This window comes from Salmo salar, chromosome 11 (genome assembly GCF_965601325.2).
Source record: "Salmo salar chromosome 11, fSalSal1, whole genome shotgun sequence".
Taxonomy (NCBI): Eukaryota; Metazoa; Chordata; class Actinopteri; order Salmoniformes; family Salmonidae; genus Salmo; species Salmo salar.
The window spans coordinates 93,919,325-93,947,245 of NC_138301.1; the positions used below are offsets into that span (position 1 = coordinate 93,919,325).

A 27,921-nucleotide genomic window follows, 5' to 3' on the forward strand; every position below is an offset into this window, starting at 1 on the left:
AAATACTATAGTATACTATGGTATACAGTGTCTTCAGAAAGTATTCACACCCCTTGACAGCCTGAATTTAAAATTGATTCATTTGAGATTTAATGTCACTGGCCTAGACACAATAACGTCAAAGTGTAATCTTGTGAACATTGTTGACAAAAGAAATGACAAATCGATTTTTATCCCACTTTATAACACAACAAAATGTGGAAAAAGTCAAGGGGTGTGAAAACTTTCTGAAGGTACTGTAAATACTATATTATTTACTGTAGCATTTTTGCGGACTTTACTGTAGTATTCAATGCAGTGTTTTTGTGGACTAAAGTCTAGTATACTACAGTATAAAGTATACAGTAGTATTTATAAATACTGTTGTAAAAGAACTGTAGTATATACTATAATTCATGTACTATTTTTGCAGATTGTAGTATACTGTTGTATTTGGGTCTTTCTATAAATAAAGTGGCAAATGTGTAACATCAGGGTAAACATTTCAAAATGGTTTGATATACGTATATTTAAATATGATTTTCTTGCAGCTTCACATGTGTAGTTACAGGAAAAAGAGTCTAGGTAGGCACAATGAGACCATAACTCCTAGCAACAGCAAAACATCGGTGTCACTCAAAATGTCACATGAAACATGTATACTGCTTGTTTCTTTGTCATGGCTAGTAGCCAGGTCTGTTCAACAAGGAATAAACAAGTCGTTTTCACGTTCCCGATTGCTCCGTTTTAACTCAGAAAACATTAGATCAAAATGTACACAAACCGTAATCTTATCTCAGGATTCTTGAGTTAACGTTAACATGATGTAGGCTAATTATCTTGATCACCTAATTATCTTGACCACCGTAACAACATGGACACCAAAATGTTCTGTCAATCTTCGAGATCAACATTCATTCCCACACTTTGGCTGTTGTTAAATTGTGTGCGGTATCACACAAGCTCTTTATCCTTTAATGAATCAGCTGATGTTGCGAGAAAATGTCCCCATGTAGCTGAACAGCTAGACATCAAACGCGCATCAAACAACTATTATGCAGTAATTATTGAAGAACCCCTTTAATTAAAGACAGTATTGATTTTTGTTTTATTAATCATGTTAAAGCTCCTCTTTATATTAGAAGCATTGGATTTTGCAATCACATGCAGTACATTATTTTGGATATGTGTGCCCATAAAAACTTTCACACCGTAACATAGTGAAATACAAAATGTTAGGAGGTTACAGTACACTTCCGAGATCTCCGGACAAAAAAAGAATCTGACAGCAATATCCAGAAATTTCATAGGATCAAGTTCAATGTGTAATTCATTTGTTAAATGCTTAGTATATGATATAACAACAAACAACAGTATCATAAATGTAAGGAAGGAAGGTAGTGTTTTATGTCAACTGATTTTTGCCAAATCTGTGAAGACTCCAAGCATGAGAAAGGATTTAAACATAGGTTTGGATTCAAAGCATGAATTATATTGAATGTAGTGTTGAAGTCGGAAGTTTACATACACCTTAGCCAAATACATTAAAACTCAGTTTTACACAATTCCTGACATTTAATCCTAGTAAAAATTCCCTGTTTTAGGTCAGTTAGGATCACCAGTTTATTTGAAGAATGTGAAATGTCAGAATAACAGTAGAGAGAATGATTTATTTCAGCTTTTATTTCTTTCATCACATTCCCAGTGGGTCAGAAGTTTACATACACTCAATTAGTGTTTGCTAGCATTGCCTTTAAATTGTTTAACTTGGGTGAAACGTTTCAGGTAGCCTTCCACAAGCTTCCTTCAATAAGTTGGGTGAATTTTGACCCATTAATCCTGACAGAGCTGGTGTAACTGAATCAGGTTTGTAGGCCTAGTTGCTGTCACACGCTTTTTCAGTTCTGCCCACAATTTTTCTATGGGATTGAGGTCAGGGCTTTGTGATGGCCACTCCAATACCTTGACTTTGTTGTCCTTAAGCCATTTTGCCACAACTTTGGAAGTATGCTTGGGGTCATTGTCCATTTGGAAGAACCATTTGCAACCAAGCTTTAACTTCCTGACTGATGTCTTGAGATGTTGCTTCAATATATCCACGTAATTTTCTTTCCTCATGATGCCAACTCTTTTGTGAGTGCACCAGTCCCTCCTGCAGCAAAGCACCCCCACAACATGATGCTGCCACCCCTGTCCTTCACGGTTGGGATGGTGTTCTTCGGCTTGCAAGCCTCCCCCTTATTTCTCCAAACATAATGATGGTCATTATGGCCAAACACTTCTATTTTTGTTTCATCAGACCAGAGGACATTTCCCCAAAAAGTACTATCTTTGTCCACATGTGCAGTTGCAAACCGTAGTCTGCCATTTTTATGGCGGTTTTGGAGCAGTGGCTTCTTCCTTGCTGAGCGGCCTTTCAAGTTATGTCGATATAGGACTCGTTTTACTGTGGATATAGATACTTTTCTACCTGTTCCCTCCAGCATCTTCACAGGGTCCTTTGCTGTTGTTCTGGGATTGATTTGCACCTTTTGCACCAAGGTACAGATGAACGTGGTACCTTTAGGCGTTTGGAAATTGCTCCAAAGGATGAACCAGACTTGTGGAGGTCTAAAACTCCGACTTCAACTGTATCTATGTTCCCCTTTTGTATGTTAATATATTCACATGACAAAAATGGCTAATTATTCATTAATGACTTTGTAACAGTTCCAAACAGTTGTCCACTACAAAAAAATCTCACCCTTACCCTAGTTTATAGAAAGATCCATTTACTGTAGTGTTTTTGCATACTTTAGTATACTGTAGTATTTACTGAGGTGTATTTGCAGACTGTAGTATACTGTAGAATTTACTGTATTGGTTTTGCAGACAGTAGTATACTGCAGTATTTACTGTAGTGTTTTTGCGGACTGTACTGTAGCATACTTTAGTGTTTACTGTAGTGTTTTTGCAGACATTTCTATAGTATTTACTATAGTAATTTTGTTTTAATATATTTGGCATAGAAGTGGAGGCATTCTCCTTGATTAAACCTACTGGAGAAATACTAAAAGAGCTCATTTTCGATAACCTGTAGGTAGGTAGGACTGGGGTCTAAATGGATAGTTCAGAGCTTCTGCTCTTTCTATAGCCTGTAGGGAACACAGTATAGTATGGTCTATACTTGGCACGTAGATTTCTCACTTATGGGTGGCACAAATTGGGATATGGGGGACGGAAATGGGCAGGTATATGCAAATTAAATACTGTAGTATTTACTATAGTTAAAAAAACAGTTGTGTATTTGCAGACTGTAGTGTTTTTGCTGACATTACTGTAGTATTTACTTCAGTGTTTTTTGTGTGGATAATACTGTAGTATTTACTATAGTATTCTACAGTATACTACAACATGCTATAGTAAGTACTACACATTATCAAGGGATATTACAGTGTGTATTTTAGTATTCTACAGTATATTCTACAGCACTGTAGTATTATATAGTAAAGTGTCATATTTTTTCATGTGGGCAATGATGGAGAGAAATTGTGGATACTTACAGAGCTATAAACTTCATCACAGCATGAAACCCTTTTCATTTTTATCAGGGTTACAGGAATGCAGTGTCTGATTCATGACCTCTCTCTTTCGACACTCTTTCTAGGACTATGTTAAAGGGTGTGGTGTCAATAGGGGGAGAGTTAAACTTTTGCTGCAGTGGACTAAATCAGTCTCACACAAAGTGATTGTTGGTAGTCTTAAACAAATCTACATTGAAACAAAAGTATACACATGGTTATGGGCTTAACAATATATATAGAGTTAAAATGTATTCAATTTTGAGGTTGCATTCCAATATTACGCTTTATATACATCACAGAACACTGAAATATATCAAAACTGTTTGACATAGAAACACCCGATTTTTGTCAACAAAAATGTGATCCTTAAGAGGTTTTAATAACATTCCACCCATGAGGCCAAAGAGGACGCTTGAAGTCATTGACTGCAGGAAAGGGTTACAAGGAGTTGTAGAGAGGACTTACAGCTGGTGAATATTACCGGAATCTGACATTTCCAGACACTTTTTCCAGTAACAGGACAGGATGGAGGGTTGCGAAAGGAGGGTTTGGAAGACTTGAGATTCAAAACTTTGAACTTTGTGTTGTCATTGCTTAGCCTTCAGTCTTTTTGGTGTATATTCTCGGCTGGGTTCATGGCTGTTACAGGGAGTGGGTTTCCTGTTTAAGAGGTAGGCAAGTCAAATAACCAATCGTTTTCACAGTCCGATTCCCTTGGGAGATCATTTAGGGAGGTATATGAAGTAGTTCCCCTCAAGCTATTGAACATGAACATACTCACATGCACACACACTCTTGTAGAGCTCAGGATCTAGTGGCCGAGGAGTCAACACTGTGGTGAGTCAGAATTTGTTTGAATTGTATTGACAATCTGTTTGTTATCTGGAAGGGGACAGTATCTAGAACGCGTAGTTTTGCAAAACTATGGATTATATATGAGGAGGAATTTAACCCTTGATGCCTAAATTCTAATATAGTATCATGCAGATGCAGACTCGAGTCACATGACTTGGACTAGTGCTGAGCAATTAACCAACATTTCTGTTATTTTCGTTTTTTAAAGAACGAATTGACAAAATTATTTGAATTCCATATTGTTCGTATTTTTTTTCTGTGAGCTGAATGCACAGTTTCTGTAGAGATAAATCAGATCAAGCCCCGAACTGTGCGATGCAATAGGGAGTTTTATTTTACAACAGGCCAATATTGTACATAGTTTAGCTCAGAAAACGTGGCAATTAACAATAATGAGCATAATCCACTGCGTGCCAGTTTACTTGTCCGGTCTGTGTGGAGCAGACATGGAGACGGATAGAAGAGAGAACTTGCAATCGAGAGGGATAGAAAGCAATTGTTTCGCTAGTTATCACTACCTGAAAATACATGATATAAGCGATTGATGGTTGGTATTAATCAGTCATAAAAGTATGCCTTATTTACTTTGAAGAACTAGTAAAATAGTGATTTTGTCAGACAGCATAGGCAGCAGCTCTATGAGATGATGACTTGGAAAGAAATAATGAAGTCATCAAACTAAACAAATATTTTATTAAAATAAAATAATGTGAATAAATTATGATTAACGTGTGATAAGCCGTAATGGGTAGTCATGGGACTTTTATTAATTGTTTATTCTGTTCTTACAGCATTCAACCCACATAATGCAAAGTGCATTTAATGTAAAAAAAAAAAAGTATAGAAAACGAAAACTGATTATTTTTTTTATAATCTAAACGAAACCGAACCGCACTAATCTCTCAGCACTAACTTGGACTCACAAATTTGTCGACTTGGGACTCGACTTGATAGAACATAAAATAACTTGAGACTTGACTTGGACTTGGAGCCTCAAGACTCGGAACTCGATTTTGACTTGAGACTGATGACTTGAAATGATCTGGCCTGGTATTGTAACGTTTTGTCACTCATTTTGTGACACAGAGTTTCTGTGGATTACTCTACACTCAGCCAGAGACAGTAGCCGCAGCATCGCCCTTGCAAAAAAAAACTGCAACAGACTGGCTAGTGAAATGTACACATCCCTCTTATATGACCCCCCAGGGGTGGGGGAGGGGGCTGGGGGGGTGCAGATAAAAAAAATGTCCACGCTACATACATGAATATTAAAGGCACAGTGCACTACTTTTGTAAAACATAAAATTACTTTTGGTGGGGGAGGTTCAAGGGGTGCTCTCAGCAGCCCTACTTCTCACAGCTATGCCTTGTACTGTTTATTGTAACACTTACACATTTCTGTTTCATGTTTGATACTATACATTTTTATTTAAAAATGTTCTCTGACTGGGCTTGATGTTTATTGTGCACATGAAGGTTTGCAAGACTCATGAGCTAGAAGTTCTGTTTATTTAATTAATTGTATGGTTTCCTCATAGATAGAACACTCATCTTTATATCTGTGCCACTACAGTGTCTGTGACAGCACCATTGAGGCTCAAACCAACAGGAATCCCTACCAAGTTGACTACTTAGACTACTTTAAAATGGCAGAAGCAGGGTGGAAGCCCTCAATGGCACCACCCATGCTAAAGCAGCCTTTTGGCCACTAGTGGCCTCTATCATTCTCTATGGGTTTTCTTTGTTCATATTTCCCAGGTTATGTCGGAATTCCGTGTGTCTGTGTCCTATGTCTCTGTCATTCTGGCTATGCTAATAGGAGCGAGTGTGCCTCAGTCCATATAGAAATAGGCTAGTATGTTGAATAAGAGAAAATTGGTGTTCCAAGTATGAATTGTGATGAAATGTCATTAATAATAATGAAGTCTAATGTACCAATGTAACAATGGATGTGGAAATTGCCTTTTACATTGTAGAACCAGTTTATTAGTTGTAATTGTCAATTGGGTAATTGTATGGTCCTGGGGGGGGCTAAGTGCTTATATGTACCTGTTTGAGCTCCTGTTAGACACAGTCGATTTGGTTTCTCAAGGGGAGACTGTGCAGTCTTGCCCTCTACCTGTGTCCGTTCAGATAGGACAGGTTAAGCCTGATACAGAGGCTATTTCTTTTGGACCCATGTATATTTGGTAAATCTACTTGTATATTTTGTATGATATGAAGCTTTCGCCATTGGATCACCAAGACCAGTAAATAAATCTACGCCCAGGGACTGCGGTTGAAAATTAGCCGGCTGGCTAAAACCGGCACTTTTACTGAAACGTTGATTAATGTGCACTGTCCCTGTAAAAATAAAATAAACTCAAACTCTGAGCACGTCAACCTGCCTTGCCTTCTGCTAATGTCACTCCCTTACGACTGCTATAAGGACCCTATTTTACAATTACATCATCAATTACATTTTGTAGACAAAATAATGAAAAGGGTTGTCTGGTAGCCTCAATAAATAGACAACAATTTGTAGTTGAACAAGTCATTGCATGTATAGATCATTTTTACTTGACTTGAAAAAACTTGTGACTCGACTCGACTTGCTGTTAGAATGCACGACTTGCACTTGACTCGAGACTCGACCTGTTCTACTTGGGACTCGACTTGAGACTCTGACCTTGTGACTTGAGACTTGCTTGTGACTCGAATAATAGTGACTTGGTCCTACCTCTGGTATCATGTGGGATGAAGTGCATGGATTTCATTGAGTGTGCCTGGATGTAAATCCTGCTCAACTATCTATTTCCTCCTCCACTTCCTTATCTTTCTCCATCCAGTTCTTTCAGAAGTGTCCTGACCACAGTGTGAGCTGTTCCTGGACCATCCTTCTCCATGGACCGTACCAACAGTCTCCTGGTACTGCTGCATGTCCTGGGTTCAGTTACGGTCAGCCTGGGCTGCTTCTGTGACCACTACGCCTGGAGCTCATGGTCCACCTGCACAAGAACCTGCAACTACGGGACCCAGGAGCGCCGCAGGTAAAATACAGAACTTAGTATGAGCAGAGAGATAGCGCAGAACTAAATGGTAACTTTACATGAAGTAAAGTTGTGGGGCTTGCTTTATCTCTGTCCAAGTATTGTTATGATAGTGGAAGAAGCTGAAATGTTTTACTGTACTATTTAAAGTAAAGTAGTTACATACTGTATAGTCAAAGTAACATTTTGTAAAATAATTGATTACTTTGATATACTACTATATAAACCTGATTACTTTGGATTGTTGGGAACTTAGATCACAAAAATGTATAAACTACAGTTGATGCGTTTGAACACTGAAAGAAGACATACAGATGTAGGATCTTAATTTGAGCCAGTTTGCTACAGCAGGAAAATAATTGTGCAGCAACAGGAAATGGGAATTATTATGTGGTTTGTAATTAATGGACATTTTCTGTAGGGGTTGATACATTTATCATGGAGGCAAATAATTACATTTTAAGTGGAAATTACAAACTTTAGAATCCTTTTTAAACCTTGAATACAATACAAGTTTGCTTTTTCTGCTGTGCAGGAAAATTCTCTGCAACAAAAGAATAATCTAATTAAGATCCTACATCTGTATGACAATGTGATCTTCTGTCAGAAGATGGGAATAATAGGCAGGATTATGTGCACAGCAACTCTGAATGTGCAAAGCAACTCTGAATCATTAATGCTGTGGGTTTCAGATAAATAGATAGATTTGCTTTTGTAAAACATTCAGTGTAAATTAAGTTTAGTTTTAGTTCAAATCAAATCAAATTTTATTTGTCACATACACATACACAGCAGATGTTAATGCGAGTGTAGTGAAATGCTTGTGCTTCTAGTTCCGACAATGCAGTAATATCCAACGAGTAATCTAACCTAACAACGAGTAATCTAACCTAACAACAGTTGAACGACGATGTAATGATTAGAAAGTTTTAGGCTATTTGGGGAGAGAAATATGATGGTGCATCTAGTGATTACAGCTTTTTAAGAGTATTTTTGTTGTAGTTGAAGAACTGTGTACAATAGGTTCGTATGTAGACCTAATGATAGCTAGTTGTAGTTCTATCTAATAAATAAACTCTTTAGACTAACAGTGAAAAGTGGTGTGCTTGCTAGCTTATTTTAAAGTATGTATGGTTTTTAAATGGTATAGTAGTGATAGTGTTTGCAAGAGTAATGGTGGTGACTGTTTTAATTTTTTATTTAACCTTGATTTAACTAGGCAAACCAGTTAAGAACAAATTATTATTTTACAATGACGGCCTACCGCGACCAACCCCTCCCCTAATCTGGACGATGCTGGGCCAATTGTGTGCCGCCATATGGGACTCCCGGTCACGGCCGGCTGTGTTATAGCCCAGGATCAAACCAGGGTCTGTAGTGATGCCTCTAGCGCTGAGATGCAGTGCCTTAGACCACTGCGTCACTCGGGAGCCCAATAGTTGAAAAAGTAAGTCGACTAAAATATTGATTGATTGATTGATTGGTTGGTTGAGATGAATGGGCAGCCTGAACATGTGAAAGTTAGTTTGGTGTCTCTTGCTTGAACGGTTCAAGAGTTACAATTATTGTTGGTGGGTATTACAGTATATGCATATGTATGCACACTGTCATGATGTTGGCTTGATGGGGGAGGTTTATGACCCCCATAAATACCTTTCCCCTTTTCTCTCTCTCTACTTTCTAGAGTTGACTCTTGTAAAGCCTTTGTTAACATAGAGAGTCTGGTGACATCAAAGGGTGGGAAACGGAACCATATTTCGGTAATCCAACCAGTTGAAAATATGCGTTGGTACTTAATGAATATGATGTCAGATCAGTTGGCGTCTGAGACATGATTACTGATGATAGGATGACATAAACTGTATCTTGGAAAATCTACACATTCTAGTTATCAGATTCACATGGAATTGTTGTGCAATTTAAATGTTTAAATATGAAACTATTTGTGTAAAGAAGAAATGTAATTTTAGCTTCTTAAAACCTCTTACATCTAGATGTTCCGCTAGCGGAACGCCTCACCAATATCCAATGATAGAGCGTGGCGCGAATTACAAACACCTCAAATATCCAAAAACTTCAATTTTTCAAACATATGACTATTTTACACCATTTTAAAGACAAGACTCTCCTTTATCTAACCACATTGTCCGATTTCAAAAAGGCTTTACAACGAAAGCAAAACATTAGATTATGTCAGGAGAGTACCCAGCCAGAAATAATCACACACCCATTTTTCAAGCTAGCATATAATGTCACAAAAACCAAAACCACAGCTAAATGCAGCACTAACCTTTGATATTCTTCATCAGATGACACTCCTAGGACATTATGTTATACAATACATGCATGTTTTGTTCAATCAAGTTCATATTTATATCAAAAAACAGCTTTTTACATTAGCATGTGACGTTCAGAACTAGCATACCCACCGAAAACTTCCGGTGAATTTACTAAATTACTCACGATAAACGTTCACAAAAAACATAACAATTATTTTAAGAATTATAGATACAGAACTCCTTTATGCAATCGCGGTGTCCGATTTTAAAATAGCTTTTCGGTGAAAGCACATTTTGCAATATTCTGAGTAGATAGCCTGGCCATCATGGCTAGCTATTTTGACACCCACCAAGTTTGGCACTCACCAAACTCAGATTTACTATAAGAAAAATTGGATTACCTTTGCTGTTCTTCGTCAGAATGCACTCCCAGGACTTCTACTTCAACACCCAATGTTGTTTTGGATCGAAATAATCCATAGTTATATCCAAATAGCTGCGTTTTGTTCTTGCGTTCAAGACACTATCCGAAGGGTGACGCGCCGGCGCGTATCGTGACAAAGAATTTAAAAATATTCCATTACCGTACTTCGAAGCATGTCAACGCTGTTTAAAATCAATTTGTATGCGATTTTTCTCGTAAAATAGCGATAATATTCCAACCGGGAGACCTTGTTTTCGTTCAAACACTGAAAATAGAAAATGGAGTCTTCACATGCACGCACGCACCAGTGTCATTGTTCTCAGAACGACCACTTTCCAAAAGCCCTACTGTTTTTCGCCCAGGGACTGCAGAGTTATCATTACCCATTCTGGCGCCTTCTGAGAGCCTATGTGAGCCTTAGAAAATGTCAAGTTACAGCAGAGATTCTATATTTTCGATAAAGAGGCTACAGAAGGCCAAGAAATGGTCAGACAGGGCACTTCCCATATAGAATCTTCTCAGGTTTTGGCCTGCCATATGAGTTCTGTTATACTCACAGACGCCATTCAAACAGTTTTAGAAACTTTAGGGTGTTTTCTATCCAAATCAAATAATTATATGCATATTCTAGTTTCTGGGCAGGAGTAATAACCAGATTAAATCGGTGACGTTTTTTTATCCGGCCGTGAAAATACTGCCCCCTATCCTAAAGATTAAATGAGAGAACGGTTTGTCATAGAGAAACTCTGCTCACTCAGAGGCCCTGCCCAAGTGAACAGACATTGGTTGTAAACTATGAAACACGCCCTTCTTTCACCACAATATAAACCCGTTGACGAAAATTCAACTTCCTGTTCCAAGGACGTGCGGACTTGCGGTCCCCACGTTGAAAGGACAAAGATCACCTATAGAACTAAGCCACCCTCAGCGTGAGCTCTGGTTGAACGACAAGAACCTAACAAAATTAGCATCAAATTTCAATGTGAAGATGACGATCCACACGCCGAAAGGATGAATTTCGACTATACCAGCCAGAATATAGCATGAGCTTAAAAGTATGGCAACTTGGTATGAACTTTGAACTCTTATTCACTAAAGAAGTGATACCCTCTCCGCCCGCTAAACGTGGGCTAGGAGAGGATGGACAGAGTATCCATTCTAACACGCTCCAGTTCACCACTAGACATTCTTCAGAGGACAAGAGATCCATGCTGGACCACCCGGCCTTCCATCTACGAACAACCGATCGAAGCGCAGCTCAGAGTAAATATTTATTGCATTTTCCTTTTTCAAATGGCCAGTTATTTAGAATGCATAAAATACTGTATTTACGATAGCATAGCTGCCTACAGCCCGATAGAGACACAAAACCTTTTTGCTCCTCAGTCTTCCCGCTCTTTCACTCAAACCCAACCCCCTTTCTTTGTGTAACCAGCCATCATATCTGTTCCGTCCGCTAGGGACGTTTTCCTTTATGACATAATTTGTAATCAATGTATGATCCATTCTGTGTATATGTAATTCTGTGTGATTATTTAGGTATTTAGTAAATAAATAATTAAACCAAATTTTGTATTGCTGTTTCAACTTGTTAGCCAGGGTTCGTGAAGATAACCAAGAATTTATAACTTTCAGATGAGACTGAATAAAGTAACGATTAAATATTGACTGCTACTGATGTAAAAAATGACTACGTCTTTAAGAGTTTATTCGGAAGATAACAGCTCTATAAACATTATTTCGTTGTGCCCCGACTTTCTAGTTAATTACATTTACATGATTAGCTTAATCAGGTAATATTAATTACAGAGAAATTATTTTATAGAATAGCATGTCATATCACTTAATCCGGCATAGCCAAAGACACGACAACATTTAAGAAGTTATACATTATAGTGCAGACAAGAGCTAGACCAGCGCTAGCTAGCTATGCCCAGGACCATAGCTGAATCTGCTAGCTTGTGACATCACTTACTGCATCTGTAATGAAAGCAGTCGATGGGTTACTAAAACAGCTTTACCTCTTGATTAGTAGAAGCGATTCCTGTTATTTTTTCAGATGTGAAATGCAGAGAATTCATACGCTATACATTTTTGACTGTCTTGTTGGGGGAGTGGTCAAAACCGCAGTTGTTTGGAAAAAGTTAGGAAACAATTTTTTTAATGCAGCTACTAATACAGATGTATGGTTAGATTGGTAACAGATATTTTTGTTCTGACGACAGATTTTAATAGCAGAGAAGGAGACATACCCTCTAACTTAAAATGTTGCTGATGCAGTTATTTAAACTGCTGTAACATTTGATCCATTCCAGATAATTCTGTTCTGATTTCAGATTTGAATAGCACGGAAGGAGACCAAGATGTCATATCCTCAAACTTTTTGTCTAAGGTTTTGGCAAAGTGGTCAAAGTAGCTGATTTGTAGCACATGTAGGACAGTGTGCATGTGTGTGTGCATGGACTTTGCAGATGTATTTCTCACATGTTCAGCACATAGTATTTGTTATACAGTCCTTCTTTGGCGAGAAGAATTGGCATCTCCTCCTCTTGCCTGCCCCATCTGCAACCTCAGGTGGATCAGAACAAGATTCAGCCCCCTGAACAGCTTTCACAAGCGCTGCAGAGGCTGCTGTGTGGGGGAGGTGCTCCCTTCTTTGAATGTATGGTGTTACAAGTGCCTTTCCCAGCTGCTCCAGGAACACCCTCCTCTTGTTCCGCTTATCAGGCATCCAGGTAGGGTTGATTTTGTTCCATATCACAAAGGAATTGTATGAGGACACATCAATGATGTTATGGAAGATGACCATGGTCCAGCTGGCAGTCATCCTCCTGCAGCTGTAAGTTCCAATCACCTTGTCCAGGTTGTCCACGCCTCTTTTGTTGTGGTTATAGTCCAGGATGATGGCTGGCTTCCTGTCCTCACGATCACTGATCTCAGCCATTTTGTGCAGTGTGCTCAGGAGGACCACATTCTTGTTCCTCTTTGAGAGGTAAGACACTAGAGTGGTGGTGGGGTGAAGGCAAACTTTGATGAGAAGGCCTCTCTCTCCCTTGTTGCGAGGAGTGCAGGGGGGAGCTTAGGCTTGTTCTTTCGCCAACCATGGTGATCTTCCTCTTCAAGAGCTACTGGCTGAGTTCAATCAGTAGCACACATAATCAACATTTCTCATTGTGTGTGTGTGTGTGTGTGTGTGTGTGTGTGTGTGTGTGTGTGTGTGTGTGTGTGTGTGTGTATCTTTGTGGTTGTTGTGGTGTGTAAATTATTTTATAACTGCCAGGTCAAAAATGACCCAAAGACAATCTTTGTGCCCTGGTGGTGTACAGCTTTCATGGAAATATGAACAAAGGTGATGTTTCACTTTTTCTAATGTTGGGGTCATTCTAGGAAAAGTCATCAAATTTCAAGTTGAAGAAAGATAATTTAGGGGGTTTTCTCTGCTGTTAAACACAGTGGCAGGTCATTTTTGACCCTTAAGACAACACAAGGGTTAAACGGTTTAAGAGGAGTAGCGTGTTAAATAACAACAATAATAATATTTATAAAAAATCAGAGTATGATGAAGATTTACAGTTTAGCAAGTCCCATCTAATAATAACAAACTCAGAGTTAGCCTACAATTATAAGACTTTTGTATTGTATTTTAAATAGCCTAGTACTTGGGTTTAAAAAAAATATTTTAATGATTAATAGGCTGACACATTGCCTTTAGCTACAAAACAGCTCACCACCATGTATTTCCAGATCTCCCCTCTCTCCTTCATTCCTTTCTCCAGAAAGCAGAGAAGGGCAGTCAACCGTTTTAATGAAATATGTTTTGCTGTGAAAACATGTTACTATCGATGTTCACGAACAGATTTCATTTGGTTTCCCAAATTAAGCAGTGGGTAGCTGCAGGAACAGGGTTGGAGAGACCATGGCATACAGAGTTTGGGCGGAATATCACCTCACATCTGCAAAATAACCGGAGTAGCCTACCAACATGAGTGAAACTGCGAAATAACCGGAGTAGTCTACCCGACATGAGTGAAACGAACCCTGCGGGAAAGTGGCCTCCGTTGCAAAAGGATGACATGTCTTTTTTCTCTTGCACCTTTTCCAGTACATTTGCTAATGGGTCATTCTAAATCTAAACAAATTGTACATATGAGTAAACACAAGATTACATTTAAATTGAGAATAGTCTGATGGGTGAAAATATGATCACTTGAGGAGAGAACAACGTGTGCAGCAAGGAACAAAGCACAGGCTGGGTTTTTTTCGACTTTCTCAAATCATCGATAGCCTAGTCATAATGCAGCCCATATATCTTAATTTATAAGGCATTCTATGGTTTGCAACATTCACAACTTAAGTTGCCAAATAACTCTAAATCTAGCTTATAGGTAGAACCTGTTTCAAATGATCACTTTCACGCTCATCAAAGCTACTTCATGTGCGCACTCTCGTTCCGGGAATGGAAAAAAATATTATTTCTATTTTATTCAGATAAATTAATTTAAATTATTGCTACTATAAAATCATATAATGTAAGATAATGGCAAAGGCACTTATAAGCATTTTTTGTCTGCTAAATTAACAAGCCTATAGCATGGTGCATAGCCAGATAACATACAGTGCATTTGGAAAGTATTCAGACCCCTTGACTTTGTCCACATTTTGTTACATTACAGCCCTATTCTAAAATTGATTAAATAAAAAAATCCTCATCAATCTACACACAATACCCTATAATGACAAAGCAAAAACAGGTTTTTAGACATTTTTGCAAATGTATTAAAAATAAAAAACAAAGAATACCGAACAATTCAGACCATTTGATATGAGACTCGAAATTGAACTCAACTGCATCCTGTTTCCATCGATCAACCTTGAGATGTTTCTACAACTTGATTGGAATCTACCTGTGGTAAATGTAATTGTTTTGACATGATTTGGAAAGGCACACACCTGTCTATATGTAACAGTGTAGGTTCCGTCCCTCTCTTCGCCCCAACCTGGGCTCGAACCAGGGACCCTTGCACACATCAACAACTGACACCCCACGAAGCATCGTTACCCATCGCGCAACGCAAGGGGCAACCCTACTTCAAGTCTCAGAGCGAGTGACGTCACCGATTGAAACGCTATTAGCGCGCACCACCGCTAACTAACTAGCCATTTCACATCAGTTACACTCACCCCCCCTTTGACCTCCTCCTTTTCCGCAGCAACCAATGATCCGGGTCAACAGCATCAATGTAACAGTGTAGGTTCCGTCCCTCTCTTCGCCCCAACCTGGGCTCGAACCAGGGACCCTTGCACACATCAACAACTGACACCCCATGAAGCATCGTTACCCATCGCGCCACAAAAGCCGCGGCCCTTGCAACGCAATGGGCAACCCTACTTCAAGTCTCAGAGCGAGTGACGTCACCGATTGAAACGCTATTAGCGCGCACCACCGCTAACTAACTAGCCATTTCACATCGGTTACATATATATACAGTTGAAATCGGAAGTTTACATACACTTAGGTTGGGGTCATTAAAACTCGTTTTTCAACCACTCCACAAATTTCTTTGTTAACAAGCTATAGTTTTGGCAAGTCGGTTAGGACATCTACTTTGTGCATGACACAAGTCATTTTTCCAACAATTGTTTACAGACAGATTATTTCACTTATAATTCACTGTATCACATTTCCAGTGGGTCAGAAGTTTACATTCACTAAGTTGACTGTGCCTTTAAACAGCTTGGAAAATTCCAGAAAATTATGTCATGGCTTTAGAAGCTTCTGATAGGCTAATTGACATAATTTGAGTTAATTGGAGGTGTACCTGTGGATGTATTTCAAGGCCTACCTTCAAACTCAGTGCCTCTTTCCATGACATCATGGGAAAATCAAAAGAAATCACCCAAGACCTCAGAAAATAAATTGTAGACCTCCACGTCTGGTTCGTCCTTGGGAGCAATTTCCAAATGCCTGAAGGTACCACATTCATCTGTACAAACACTAGTACGCAAGTATAAACACCATGGGACCGCGCAGCCATCAAACCGCTCAGGAAGGAGACACATTCTGTCTTCTAGAGATGAACGTACTTTGGTGCGAAAAGTGCAAATCAATTCCAGAACAACAGCAAAGGACCTTGTGAAGATGCTGGAGAAAACAGGTACAAAAGTATCTATAGCCACAGTAAAACAAGTCCTATATCGACATAACCTGAGAGGCCACTCAGCAAGGAAGAAGCCACTGCTCCAAAACCGCCATAAAAATGCCAGAATACAGTTTGCAACTGCACATGGGGACAAAGATTGTACTTTTTGAGGAAATGTCCTCTGGTCTGATGAAACAAAAATAGAACTGTTTGGCCATAATGACCATCGTTATGTTTGGAGGAAAAAGGGGGGCGCTTGCAAGCCGAAGAACACCATCCCAACCATGAAGCACGGGGGTGGCAGCATCATGTTGTGGGGGTGCTTTTCTGCTGGAGGGACTGGTGCACTTCACAAAATAGATGGCATCATGAGGAAAGAAAATTATGTCGATATATTGAAGCAACATCTCAAGACATCAGTCAGGAAGTTAAAGCTTGGTCGCAAATGGGTCTTCCAAATGGACAATGACCAACATTGTGGCAAAATGGCTTAAGAACAACAAAGTCAGGGTATTGGAGTGGCCATCACAAAGCCCTGACCTTAATCCCATAGAACATTTGTGGGCAGAACTGAAAAAGCGTGTGCGAGCAAAGATACCTACAAACCTGACTCAGTTCCACCAGCTCTGTCAGGAGGAATGGGCCAAAATTCACCCAACTTATTGTGGGAAGCTTGTGGAAGACTACCCACAATGTTTGACCCAAGTTAAACAATTTAAAGGCAATGCTACAAAATACTAATTGAGTGTATGTAAACTTCTGACCCGCTGGGAATGTGATGAAAGAAATAAAAGCTGAAATAAATCATTCTCTCTACTATTATTCTGACATTTCACATTCTTCAAATTAACTGGTGATCCTAACTGACTTAAAACAGGGAATTTTTACTAGGATTAAGTGTCAGGAATTGTGAAAAACTGAGTTTAAATGTATTTGGCTAAGGTGTATGTAAACTTCCGACTTCAACTGTACGTGTTCGTGAGAGACTCAAGTTTCCACCGAGTTGTTAAGTTAGTGTGTAGCCCAAACGGTTCAGACACTACAGACAGAAGTTGGCAGATTTACATTTACATTTTAGTCATTTAGCAGACGCTCTTATCCAGAGCGACTTACAGTAGATCAGATGTACCGACTTCAGACGAGTCCTGCAGATCCGGAATGGCGACATCAGGGGATGTAGTGGATTGAGATGCAGCCCATGCAAAGAACCAGATATCTCTAGCTTAAAGTGATTAATTTTTAATGGGGATTTTGGTATTATGCTAACTAGATTTCCGTCGGGCCGCAGACATTGACTATTGTTCTTTTTTTACTATAATAAGTCAGAAGTATGTCAATGATTTAAAGTGGGTTTCTTGCTTCGCAAGCCCCGTAAAGGAAGGATATTTTACTGTATGTAATTTATGATTTATGCATTTCATTTTGAGGTCAGTTGGCCAAAAGCTCCTTTTGCATTTGCTCAGTGTTTTCATGACTACCTCAGTTTTAAACAAAACTCTTTTGAAATACAATAGAATACGACTTTCTGTGTTTTCACAATTCCCTCCTCTGCAGGAGTATCCAATATGATGACTATTACTGGAAGAATAGTTGTGAGCAGCTGTGTCAGAAGCATGAGAGTCGGGCATGTAATGTCCAGGCCTGCTTCATCCACTGTCAACTCACTGATTGGGCCAACTGGTCCGGGTGCTCCCCGTGTGCCAAAAAACAGGCAAGTGAAAGAATATACACACACAGAGACACACAGACAGAAATACACGCACACACTTCCACCGTCTGTCTCTGACTAGTTTTCTGATTTTGTAGTTAAGGACTCGGTCACTGCTAAGGCCTTCCCAGTTTGGAGGTGTGGAGTGCGATGCTGTTCTGACAGAAGACAGAGCGTGTTACCCATCAACAGAGTGCAAGATGGAAACACTCAACTGCAAAGAGTTTCAGTGTGGCAATGGTAAACAGTCATATATTCACCTACTACATATACAGTATAGACAAAATACTGCATGTGCACATTTAAACAAAACTCTGCTCATGTACATTTCCCCTTGTCGCAGGTCGCTGTATCAGCTCCAAACTAACATGCAATAAACAGAATGACTGTGGGGACAACTCAGACGAGAAGAACTGTGATGAATTCAAAATAGTGTGTCCTGTTGAGAAGAGAGTGGTCCCTGGAGCTGACCTCATAGAAAATGGGTAGGTTAAGGTCAAAGGCCAGCATAAGACATTGCCTGGAGCAGTGGTCAATCTCATAGTAGATGTTTAGCAGTAGTCAGTGAATACAGAGCAGGACTGCTTCATGTAATTTCTTGATACGTATCCTGTGATTTTAAGAAAAGTAACATAACTTCAGGGTTAATGCTGCTGGCTTGTGTTACTTTCCTGTTTCAGGTTTGATGCCATGGCAGAGGAATTGAGGGGGGCGGTACTGGATAACATGTTCATGGGGGACACCTGCAACCTGAACAAGAGCAGAGGCAACTACAGGCTGTACTACCGCGTCCCAGCCAATGTAGAAAGCTTTGAGATCAAGGTACAGTACTACTGCATAGAGATCTCATCTTATTCTATTTCCCCATGTTTGACTGGTCTGGGATCAGTTCTAGTTGTGGTTCTGCTTCCACAGGTCGAGATCCCAGATGACTTTAAACAGGAACCCCAGCCAGTCTTCAGTGAGACCGTCAACCTGGCCTCCCCACCAGTCTCGGCCAGCAGTAGTACCTCCAGTGGTGACTCTAGTTTAATCTGGTTCCCGATCTTCTTCTTTGGTTCCAGAAAGCACCACCAATCCAACACACGCGACTTCAAGCAGGCTATTTCAGCTTCAAAGAAGACGGCAAGCTGCATCTACAGTATATGCACTCTCACATATTCACAATCACTTACATGCATGCAATCACACACACAAAAATAAACACCCTGATCACAGTATTACAATGTAGTGGCAGACCTTGAAGTAGAGGTTTTCCTCAATCACAGATCTAAGATCACATTACCATACCCTCTATCCAAGCAGTATGACTGGCATTTACTGTGAGGCAGGCATACAATCACTGCGTTTCAAAGCTGGGAAAGTAACACTGACGTTATGATTATGTAATCTCACCCTATCCTGCAGGACTCCCAGTTCTTCCGAGTGCACCAGGTGTTACCTGTATCCAGATTCAGGGTGAAGGATTCAGACCTGTACCTGACAGAGAACTTCTTACAGTTTCTGACCAGCCTGCCTCTGGAGTACAACTACGCCCTCTACAGGGAGATCTTCAAGCACTTTGGGACCCACTACTTTGGCTCCGGGACCTTAGGGGGACACTATGATCTGCTTTACCAATACAGCAGACTGGAGCTTAAGAACAGTGGTACGAGAGCACAACCTTGTAGTCAAAAGGAGGTACAATACCCACTGCTAGTGCATTGTTCTCTCTGATTTCATAAACTGTTCATTCTTTTGTGTTTCATTGTCACAGGTTTAACAGAAGAGCATACCAAAGGATGCCTAAAGTCTGAGTCGAGCATGGTTATAATAATATACTCGCAAAGATCAAATGTTGTAAGATGCTCCGACAATACAATGACTGAAAAACATGAAGGTTGGTTTTTCTAATTACCGTTACATACAAATTGAACATTCAAGATAGACCACCTTGCTCTAGTCGTCTTGACTTTTCACTTGTTCGGTTTCATTAAGTATCTCTCTCAATAGTTTTGTTGAGAACTGGCTTTTCACCATTTACTGATACTTCTGTGTTGGTCAGGCTCTTTCGTGCAGTCGTCAGAAAAGTCTTTCTCCATGGTGCGTGGAGGCAGGAGCGGAGAGGCTGAAGCCCTGGCCTGGGATAAGACAGGGCCTGCCCCTGACAGCACCACTTATACGAACTGGGTCAAATCACTCATAGACAACCTTGTTGTTGTGGAATATGAGGTCAGAACTCCCTCCATGGAATATAATGAAATAGGATGGAAACAATGAATCCAGTTAATTCATTGATTGTTTATGATTAGTTGTGATATAGTGAATCCATACCATCTTTTTGAGATACTTTCTGTTTATGACAGCTCTTTCCTAAGACATAAAACAGGTCACTTCCTGTGAGAAATTGGTCTCCTTCCTATCTGTCTCCAGCTGTTGCCCATCATCAACCTGGTCAAGGGGATCCCATGTGCTGCCACTAAAAGAAGGCACTTAACCAGAGCTCTGGTGGAGTACCTGGAGGACTTTGACTCCTGCAAGTGTGCCCCCTGCCCTAACAATGCCCGTGCTGTCCTCTCTGGCACAGACTGTCAGTGCATCTGCCAGACGGGCACCTACGGGCCCAACTGTGAGCAACGGGCGAAAGACTACACCTCAGGTACACAGCAGCACCCACTCACTCACTGATATACACATTTTTATACAAGATGAGGATTATGTATAGTCCCTGTTGTGTATTGCACAGTCATTTGACAGTGCTCAGTATGTTTGACTGACACCAGACACTGCTGAATGTGGTTTGACTCCTGGTGATTAGTACACACCAAACAGTGCTGAATGTGGTTTGGCTTCTGGTCTGTAAACACCAGGCAGGTCTGAGTGTGGTTTGCTGTGTGGTTTCCTCAGAGGCAATAGATGGTTACTGGAGCTGCTGGGGGACATGGAGTACCTGTGATGCATCCATGAAGAGACATCGTACCAGAGAGTGCAACAACCCCGCTCCCCTGAGGGGGGGCAAACTCTGCCAGGGACCGGCCAGACAGGAGGAGGGATGCTTCATCTCCATCTTCCAAGAGTAAGAGAGACTGACATGTTTAAGCCTTGAGACAAATGAGACATGGATTGTGTATTTGTGCCATTCAGAGGGAGAATGGGCAAGACAAAAGATTTAATAAGTTCCTTTGAACGGGGTATAGATGTGAGCTGCCCAGTGAGCTAAATGCCTTTTATGCTCACTTAGAGGCAAGCAACACGGAAGCATGCACGAGAGCTGGATGACTGTGTGATAACGCTCTTGGTAGCCGATGTGAACAAAACCTTTAAACAGGTCAACATTCACAAAGGCGCTGGGCCAGACGGATTACCAGGCCATGTACTAAAATCATGCGCGGACCAACTGTCAGGTGTCTTCACTGACATTTTCAACCTCTCCCTGACCGAGTCTGTAATACCTACATGTTTCAAGCAGACCACCAAAGTCCCTGTGCCCGAGGAAGCGAAGGTAACCTGCCTAAATGATTATCGCCCAATGGCACTCACGTCGGTAGCCATGAAGTGTCTTCGAAAGGCTGGTCATGGCGCACATCAACAGCATCCTCCCGGACACCCTAGACCCACTCCAATTCGCATACCGCCCCAACAGATCCACAGATGATGCAGCCTCAATCGTACTCCACACTGCCCTTTCTCACCGGGACAAAAGGAACACCTATGTGAGAATGCTGTTCATTGACTACAGCTCAGCGTTCAACACCATAGTGCCCACGAAGCTCATCACTAAGCTAAGGACTCTGGGACTAAACACCTCCCTCTGCAACTGGATTCTGTACTTCCTGACGGGCGGTAAGAGTATGCAACAACACATCTGCCACGCTGATCCTTAACACTGGGGCTCCTCAGGGGTGTGTACTTAGTCCCCTCCTGTATTCCCTGTTCACCCACGACTGCGTGACCAAACACGACTCCAACACCATCATTAAGTTTGCTGACGACACAACAGTGGTAAGCCTGATCACCGACAACGATGAGACGGCCTATAGGGAGGAGGTCAGAGAACTGACGGTGTTGTGCCAGGACAACAACCTCTCCCTCAATGTGAGCAAGACAAAGAAGCTGATTGTGGACTACAGGAAAAGGCGGGCCGAACAGGCCCCCATTAACATTGACAGGGCTGTAGTGGAGCGGGTCAAGAGTTTCAAGTTCCTTGGTGTCCACATCACCAATGAACTATCATGGTCCAAACATACCAAGACAGTCGTGAAGAAGGCACAACAAAACCTTTTCCCCATCAGGAGACTGAAAAGATTTGGCATGGGCGCCCAGATCCTCAAAACGTTCTACAGCTGCACCATCGAGAGCATCCTGACCGGTTGCATCACCGCCTGGTATGGCAACTGCTCGGCATCTGACGATTAGGAGCTACAGAGGGTAGTGCGAACGGCCCAATACATCACTGGGGCCAAGCTTCCTGCCATCCAGGACCTATATAATAGGCGGTGTCAGAGGAAAGCCCATAAAATTGTCAGAGACTCCAGTCACCCAAGTTATAGACTGTTTTCTCTGCTACCACACGGCAAGCGGTACCGGAACGCCAAGTTTAGGACCAAAAGGCTCCTCAACAGCTTTTACCCACAGGCCATAAGACTGCTGAACAATTCATAAAATCGCCACCGGACAATTTACATTGACCCCCCCCCCCCCCACCCCCACCCCCCTCCCTTTTGTACACTCACTGTTTGTTTGTTACCTATGCATAGTCACTTCGCCCCCACTTACATGTACAGATTACCTCAACTAGCCTGTTCCCCTGCACACTGACTTGGTACCAGTGCCCCCTGTATATAGCCTCATTATTGTTATTCTTATTGTGTTACTTTTATTATTACTTTTTATTTTAGTCTACTTGGTAAATATTTTCTTCTTGAACTGCACTGTTAGTTAAGGGCTTGTAAGTAAGCATTTCACGGTAAAGTCTACAGTTGTTTGATTTGGTAGTAGGTGCCAGGCGCACCGGTTTGTGTCAAGAACTGCAACGCTGCTGGGTATTTCACACTCAACAGTTTCCCGTGTGTATCAAAATTATCCACCACCCAAAGGACATCCAGCCAACTTGACACCTGTGGGAAGCATTGGAGTCAACATGGACCAGCATACCCGTGGAATGCTTTCGACAACTTGTAGAATCCATGCCCTGACGAATTGAGGCTGTTCTGAGGGAAAAAAGGCAGGGTGCAACTCAATATTAGAAAGGTGTTCCTAATGTTTGGTATACCCAGTATATATTGAAAGCAGGTGTGGTTCCAGTGTTCATTAATACACTTTATGTTAGTGTTTCCTTTATTTTGGCAGTTACCTGCACATACAAGAGTGTTGGTCTTCTAGTTAAAAACGTACTGTTGATTTATATACCTGAGTGCGTTTCTGATTTTCTGTTGGTGTGTCTTTTCTCCACAGGCAAAATGTATGTGTTAATGATGAGGACTTTGCCACAGAGGGGCGGGCGGAGGGCTTGCCTCCCGGCGTGGAGGGCTGTCCAAGACCCAAGCGTCCTGCCAACAGTCACCTCAGGGTAGACACAAGCTAACAACACTAACTGCTAACAAAGCTAACAGAGACAGAGCTCACTAAGATCTCTGAAAGAGTGATATTTCCAAAGGCTCTGGGCCAGCTCTCAATGATGTCACAGTCTTAGTGACCTTTACCTGTTTATACACTTATTAGCATCTTCTTCTTTTTCTTCATTTAGTCTCTCTCTCTCAGGGGCTTTATTGGCATGGTAAACAATTACATTGTTTATTTCACTTTCTTTGGCAATCATAAATTAACAGTAAACATTACACACACAAACATTTTCAAAGAAATGTTTGACATGTTATATTGTTAACTACAGTGTTGTAACAATAAGCAAATAGCTTTTCTTAGTTTTGGGTCAGTCACAGTGGTCAGATATATCTGCCACTGTGTACTCTCTGTTTAGGGACAACCTGTCCCAGACCTGTTGTCCCAGACCTGCTGGAACCCTGACCTATTCACCGGACGTGCTACCTGTCCCAGACCTGCTGTTTTCAACTCTCTAGAGACAGCAGGAGCGGTAGAGATACTCTCAAAGATCGGCTATGAAAAAGCCAACTGACACTTACTCTTGTGTTACTGACTTGTTGCACCCTCGACAACTACTGTGATTATTATTATTTGACAATGCTGGTCATTTAGGAACATTTGAACATCTAGGCCATGTGCTGTTATAATCTCCACCCGGCACAGCCAGAAGAGGACTGGTCACCCCTCATAGCCTGGTTCCTCTCTAGGTTTCTTCCTAGGTTTTGGCCTTTCTAGGGAGTTTTTCCTAGCCACCGTGCTTCTACACCTGCATTGCTTGCTGTTTGGGGTTTTAGGCTGGGTTTCTGTACAGCACTTTGAGATATCAGCTAATGTAAGAAGGGCTATATAAATAAATGTGATTTGATTTGATTTGAGATGGCATTCCAATGTTTTCAGTTTTTGGAATGAATTCTTTCCCACATGATTTGGTTGGGTCTAATTATCCTGGGGCTCTGTGGTATCTGTTTGGATTTTTTAACAGAGCCCCAGAACCAGCTGGCTGAGGGGCCTCTTCTCTAGGTTCATCTCTCTGCAGGTTAGGGCTTTATGATGGAAGGTTTGGTCTCTCTCTCTCTGTCTTCTCAATGACAGAAAGATAAGCGTTACTATGAGTTTGGCGACATGGAGGAGTTCCTGTGCTTCACAGGGTTTGAAATGGAAGGTTACCAGTTCATCAACTGTCGCCCTGACGGGACCTGGACCCCACCCACAGGGATGTGCATCAGTAAGTCTGTCCTCTTAGGAACAATCCCTGCATAGAATGCGGACAGAATGCATAACACTCTGTCCATACCAAACCTCTTTTGTATGGACAGACTTTGGAATCCATGTTTTGCCAATACAATAGCATAATAAAAAAAATTAAAAAATCATGTTAAACCAGTCTTGTTGAGTATATTGTCCTCCATCTTAGGGAAGGTGTGCTCCCCGCCTGCCGTGCCTGAGGGTATGACTCTGTACCCCTCCAAGAAGGAGTACAAGGTGGACCACTCCGTGGGACTTGAATGCACGGAGAGAGGCATGGTTCCGTCCGAACAGGGCTTCTACACCTGTGCCAAGAGTCTAACCTGGGAGCCTCCACTTCCTAAAGACCTGCACTGCAAAATAGGTAGTCTGTCTCAAAGGGACTTTGAAGAAACATTAAAGGGATGTTGGTGGAAAGTTGGCGTCTTTTTAAAGTCCTCATAGAGTTTTTCGCAATCAAGTGGAGATCACATGATTGACAATATAATTAAATTACGTAATTGGATGTTTGTCCTGTCAATGTGTCTGTCCAGATAAGCCATTTGTTCCGGACAATCAATGTGGGAGAGGAGAGTGGCACGTTGGATCCAAATGTATCTGCGTGGCACGTGAGACATGCCTGTGAGCACTTTTACCTATCAATCATAATTAAGTCATGAACAATTCAATATTAATGGACTTTTAATTGCCTTTTAACGTTAGCTAATCACATGCATCTGAAGGCCACCATAATAATTTGGTTCCCGAATCAGTCTGTTCATCTAGATTTGTCCTCTTCTTGGATTGACTAATGATTTCCATGTCTGTGTGTGCTCCACCTGTGTGTGTGTATTGCAGCCCATACAAAACTGAGTTCTGCATCTTCAATGCTGAAGTTGGCAGGGGTGTGATGATGTCTTACTGTGGTTTCCACTCGGGACGTTGCCATGGTGACCAGCTCTTCTTCATGAATGTGGGACCGTGTGACGAGGATGTGGTCAGCCTGGACTGGGCCAAGTTCAGGGTCAGCATGGCTGCCAAGAGCTCAGTCCAGGAGCCCTGCGACTCTGACACCTGCTACGAGTGGGAGAGCTGCACCGGTATGACTGACTGACCACAGATTCCCCCTCAGATTTAGATAGCACTTGACCACTTCAGCTGAAATAACCTAATCTGCAAAAAGTTAACTAGTTTACATGCAATACAATTAATTATGTTTCAAGGATGAATGTGTCAATACGGTTTCAACATAGCAAAATCATTTCATATACCTGTGCTCTTTCCCTTTTGTCTTTGTGCAATCAGAGTCCAAACAATGTCAGTGTAAAGTTCCCCGGGACTGTCCTAAGGAGGGAGAACACATGTTCTGTGTGAAGCTGCTGAAGACCCAGAGCAAGAGGAGTGTGAATCTGTGTTTCATGGCTGCCATCAAGTGTAGAAAAATGGAGTTTGAGATTCTCAACGAAGGCCTGTGTGAAGAGTCCACATAACCAGGTCATAGTGTAGCTTTCCTCTTCCTGTATTCTATCACCCTCTCCATTATATCATACAGCACAATTTAACTGTAAAGACTGACGTTCTGAAGGAGCTGATTTTTGTCCCGTTTCAATTGCAGCTTTGTTCAACTTAATTTGTTAAAAATCTAGCTTGAAGTTAACTTCTTTGCAGGTTATTTTGTACCTGTATGTCTTTTTTGATGTCCTTTTATGACTATTTGCTTATGTGTTGTTATGAAATCAAATAAATTTTAGCAAAATGTGGTGTTGAAATGAATTTAACAAAAACAAATATTTTTTTATCCAATATTTTATTTACAACAACTTGCAACTACATGTAACTGCCAAAATAAAGGATACACCAACATAGTGTCTTAATAGTGTCACGTGTGTTCCCTCTCCGGCCTCTAGGTCACCAGGCTGCTCGTTAGGGCGCACACCTGTCACCAGGGTTACGTGCATAATGACACTCACATGGACTCATCACCTCCTTGATTACCTGCCCTTTATATGTCACTCCCTTTGGTTTCTTCCCCCAGTCGTCATTGTTGCTGTTTCATGTCGGTGCGCTGTTTGTGGTTCTTGTTTTGTTCATTTATTTATTAACTGTATTCACTCCCTGAACTTGCTTCCCGACTCTCAGCATACATCGTTACAAATAGGGTGTTGGGCCACCAGAACAGCTTCAATGCGCATTAAAATAGGTTCTGGAACTCTATTGGAGGGACACCATTCTTCAATGAGAAATTCCAAATTATTTGGTGTTTTGTAGATGGTGGTGGAAAACCCTGTCTCAGGGACCGCTCCAGAATCTCCGTAAAATGGGCATGATACACTAGCACAGGATGCCGTGCGGTGAAACACTGCTTCCCATTCATTTCAATGGAAGGAAAGCAATGAGAAGCAGGGACCTGTGGGCGGTGCGGTGAAAAATATAAATTTTTCTCAACTTTATGCAAATCACCAGCGGCGACCGCTGGGCAATGACCAATCATATCGAGTGGTTCCCACCCTACATAAACTACTGCAGCATAAATACTGGAGGCTGAGACAGGAGGGATCAGAAGACACAGTGGCCCCATCCGATGATACCCCCGGACAGGGCCAAACAGGCAGGATATAACCCCACCCACTTTGCCAAAGCACAGCCCCCACACCACTAGAGGGATGTCTACAACCACCAACTTACCGTCCCAAGACAAGGCCGAGTATAGCCCACAAAGATCTCCGCCATGGCACAACCCAAGGGGGGGGCGCCAACCCAGACAGGAAGACCACGTCAGTGACTCAACCCACTCAAGTGACGCACCCCTCCCATGGACGGCATGGAAGAACACCAGTAAGCCAGTGACTCAGCCCCTGTAATAGGGTTAAAGGCAGAGAATCCCAGTGGAAAGAGGGGAACCGGCAAGGCAGAGACAGCAAGGGCGGTTCGTTGCTCCAGCCTTTCCGTTCACCTTCACACCCCTGGGCCAGACTATACTTAATCATAGGACCTACTGAAGAGATAAGTCTTCAGTAAAGACTTAAAGGTTGAGACTGAGTCTGCGTCTCTCACATGGGTAGGCAGACCATTCCATAAAAATTGAGCTCTATAGGAGAAAGCCCTACCTCCAGCCGTTTGCTTAGAAATTCTAGGGACAA

The 27,921-nt window shown here is 41.4% G+C and overlaps 1 protein-coding gene across 1 annotated transcript; it reads left to right on the forward strand.

Annotated features, from left to right (window-relative positions):
- The first annotated feature begins 4,361 nt into the window (after positions 1-4,361).
- On the forward strand, positions 4,362-26,649 carry c6.2 (complement component 6, duplicate 2). Its single transcript, NM_001173575.1, has 18 exons — positions 4,362-4,379; positions 7,226-7,426; positions 17,824-17,980; positions 18,076-18,217; positions 18,321-18,462; positions 18,658-18,799; positions 18,893-19,102; positions 19,385-19,625; positions 19,734-19,856; positions 20,022-20,188; positions 20,390-20,615; positions 20,864-21,032; positions 23,411-23,525; positions 24,650-24,782; positions 24,972-25,166; positions 25,336-25,423; positions 25,640-25,881; positions 26,087-26,649. The coding sequence occupies exons 2-18, from the start codon at positions 7,281-7,283 to the stop codon at positions 26,269-26,271; spliced, it is 2,823 nt and encodes a 940-aa protein (NP_001167046.1). The 5' UTR covers positions 4,362-4,379; positions 7,226-7,280; the 3' UTR covers positions 26,272-26,649.
- Positions 26,650-27,921: the final 1,272 nt, after the last annotated feature.